Genomic DNA, 1,838 nt, shown 5'->3' with positions numbered 1-1,838 from the left:
TTCATGGCGCGCGGTCATGATGCAGTTTAAAAGCTTCGCAGTAGTAGCTTCAACCGAGTTTCTGTGTGCCCCTGGCCTTGTTGAGTTCCGGAGTGCTCGTCGGTGCATGCCCTTGGGAGTTCCTTCCTCTGTCGTCATGTCCTCTGCAGTGGAAGAGGTCAACCCGAACAAGGCCGAGGTAGCAGCGCCAGAGTTCATCTATCATCAGGCACGGATAGATGGGAGGGAATGTGAGTCGATCACCCTTCCGGGGTTTCTACCAAGTCGCTGTATAGGTTCAATGATGCGCCCTCCTACGCTGGAGCTTGGACTGTTGCCTCAGAAGGACGGCAGTGCACGCCTGGGCTTTGGTGACACTGAGGTTCTGGTGGGCGTCAACGGGCCAGTGGAAAATAGGTATAGTCGGGGGGTATCCAAGCAGCAATGGTGTAGGGGAATTGGTCAGATTCCCGTTGGGAGTGAGCACACCTGGGTACCCGCTGGATGTGACCGTGCGAAGAGCTTCTGGTATGCCAACTGCTGAGGATAAGAGTGTTGAGTACCAACTCACTAAGTTCATTAACACTATCATCGATACACATCTCCTACCCGGCAATACCATGGTCACTGTAGCGGTAAGAGGCCCTGTCGATGGGCTCAGAGGACTGCGGGTCTCAGGTGGAAGTGATGAACAACGATGGATCGCTTCTGTCGACTATCTTTAACGCGGCGATCCTTGCCCTCTTGGACGCGGGTTCGATTCCTCTCAGAGGTATTTTTCGATCACCTGGTGCGATGGGGCCTCATTGATCTTGAGCAGGTACAGCTTTCGCTGCCGCATTGGGTAAACGTTATCACCGCGGTGGGACGCAGATCCTGGTGGATCCAGATCAGTCCGAGGAGGAGGTAGAAGCGGCGTACACCCAAATTCATCATCCATCGTTTGCCTCAGTCCTCTGTCTTTACTGATACCTTCGTCATCGACATCCATTCGCAGGATGTGGTGATGCTGGTGAGAGATGTCGCCGTCGGGGCAGCGGCCGAGAAGGAAGTGGAGGCCGATGCACTGGCTCCAACGGCGGTAGCTGCTGTTAAAGTAGGATACTTGGGGGAGGAATGGTTGGATACCGCATTGCTGCATTATTGTGTTAGGCATTCGAGAAGTACGTCCGGTCCTGCCTTGCAGTGTATTACCAGAAGATTCGACCTGTCAATGCTTAGCCAACGTGAACATGTCAGGATTGTTGTGTTTATTGAGTTGCGAACGACGTCTGTGGGTACAGGGGGATCAGATGAGACAGTAGGCACAATCTAGAAAGGGTCTGTGTATGAAGTAAAACTCCATCATCGATACCACGAATTGGTTACAGTAGCTACGATACATGTTAGCTTAAGAGGATATCGTTCAAGTTTGTACAACCTCAAAACACAGATTATCTGTCCATCAACTCGTAGTGATTTACCGTTGCCATAATCATTATTTGCTTGTTTATTAGCTCGATGTGGTGTAATGAGATCCATATCTTCCAATTCCTGTGTTACCGTGACTTCAAGTGTTACTGTGGTGTGCAAAATACGACACCTGGGAGATTCGAACTCCCGCGGGCATAGCCCACGGCTTAGCAGGCCGCCGCCTTAACCACTCGGCCAAAGTGTCTGATTTAGACCTCTATGAGGTGAGTGTTTTGGTTCACGGAATTCTTATGCACTAATAACTAGCCTAACTGTGTATATTGCGCTTCGAATTTCTCATCGGAACGATACAAATATAGAGGGCATTCGCTCGAACATTAAGAACAAAATTGGATATCTCCATAAGACTCCAGCCCGTGGAAATCTGGAGATTGGGCCGTTACGCA

The 1,838-nt window shown here is 50.5% G+C and overlaps 1 protein-coding gene and 1 non-coding gene across 2 annotated transcripts; one reads left to right on the top strand and one right to left on the bottom strand.

Annotated features, from left to right (window-relative positions):
* Window positions 1-136: 136 nt before the first annotated feature.
* On the top strand, window positions 137-1,200 carry Pmar_PMAR008291 (Exosome complex exonuclease RRP46, putative; the record flags this gene model as incomplete). Its single annotated transcript, XM_002774297.1, has 7 exons — window positions 137-230; window positions 276-396; window positions 446-614; window positions 658-751; window positions 800-885; window positions 932-1,075; window positions 1,132-1,200. 7 exons carry the CDS (start codon window positions 137-139, stop codon window positions 1,198-1,200), a joined length of 777 nt encoding a protein of 258 aa, XP_002774343.1.
* Window positions 1,201-1,555: 355 nt separating this feature from the next.
* Pmar_PMAR008290 lies at window positions 1,556-1,636 on the bottom strand. Its single transcript has one exon. It is a non-coding gene; the product is annotated as a tRNA-Ser (tRNA).
* Window positions 1,637-1,838: the final 202 nt, after the last annotated feature.

Source organism: Perkinsus marinus (assembly GCF_000006405.1).
Source record: "Perkinsus marinus ATCC 50983 genomic scaffold scf_1104296958444, whole genome shotgun sequence".
NCBI lineage: Eukaryota > Perkinsozoa > Perkinsida > Perkinsidae > Perkinsus > Perkinsus marinus.
This window is presented reverse-complemented; position numbering and strand designations above follow the sequence as displayed.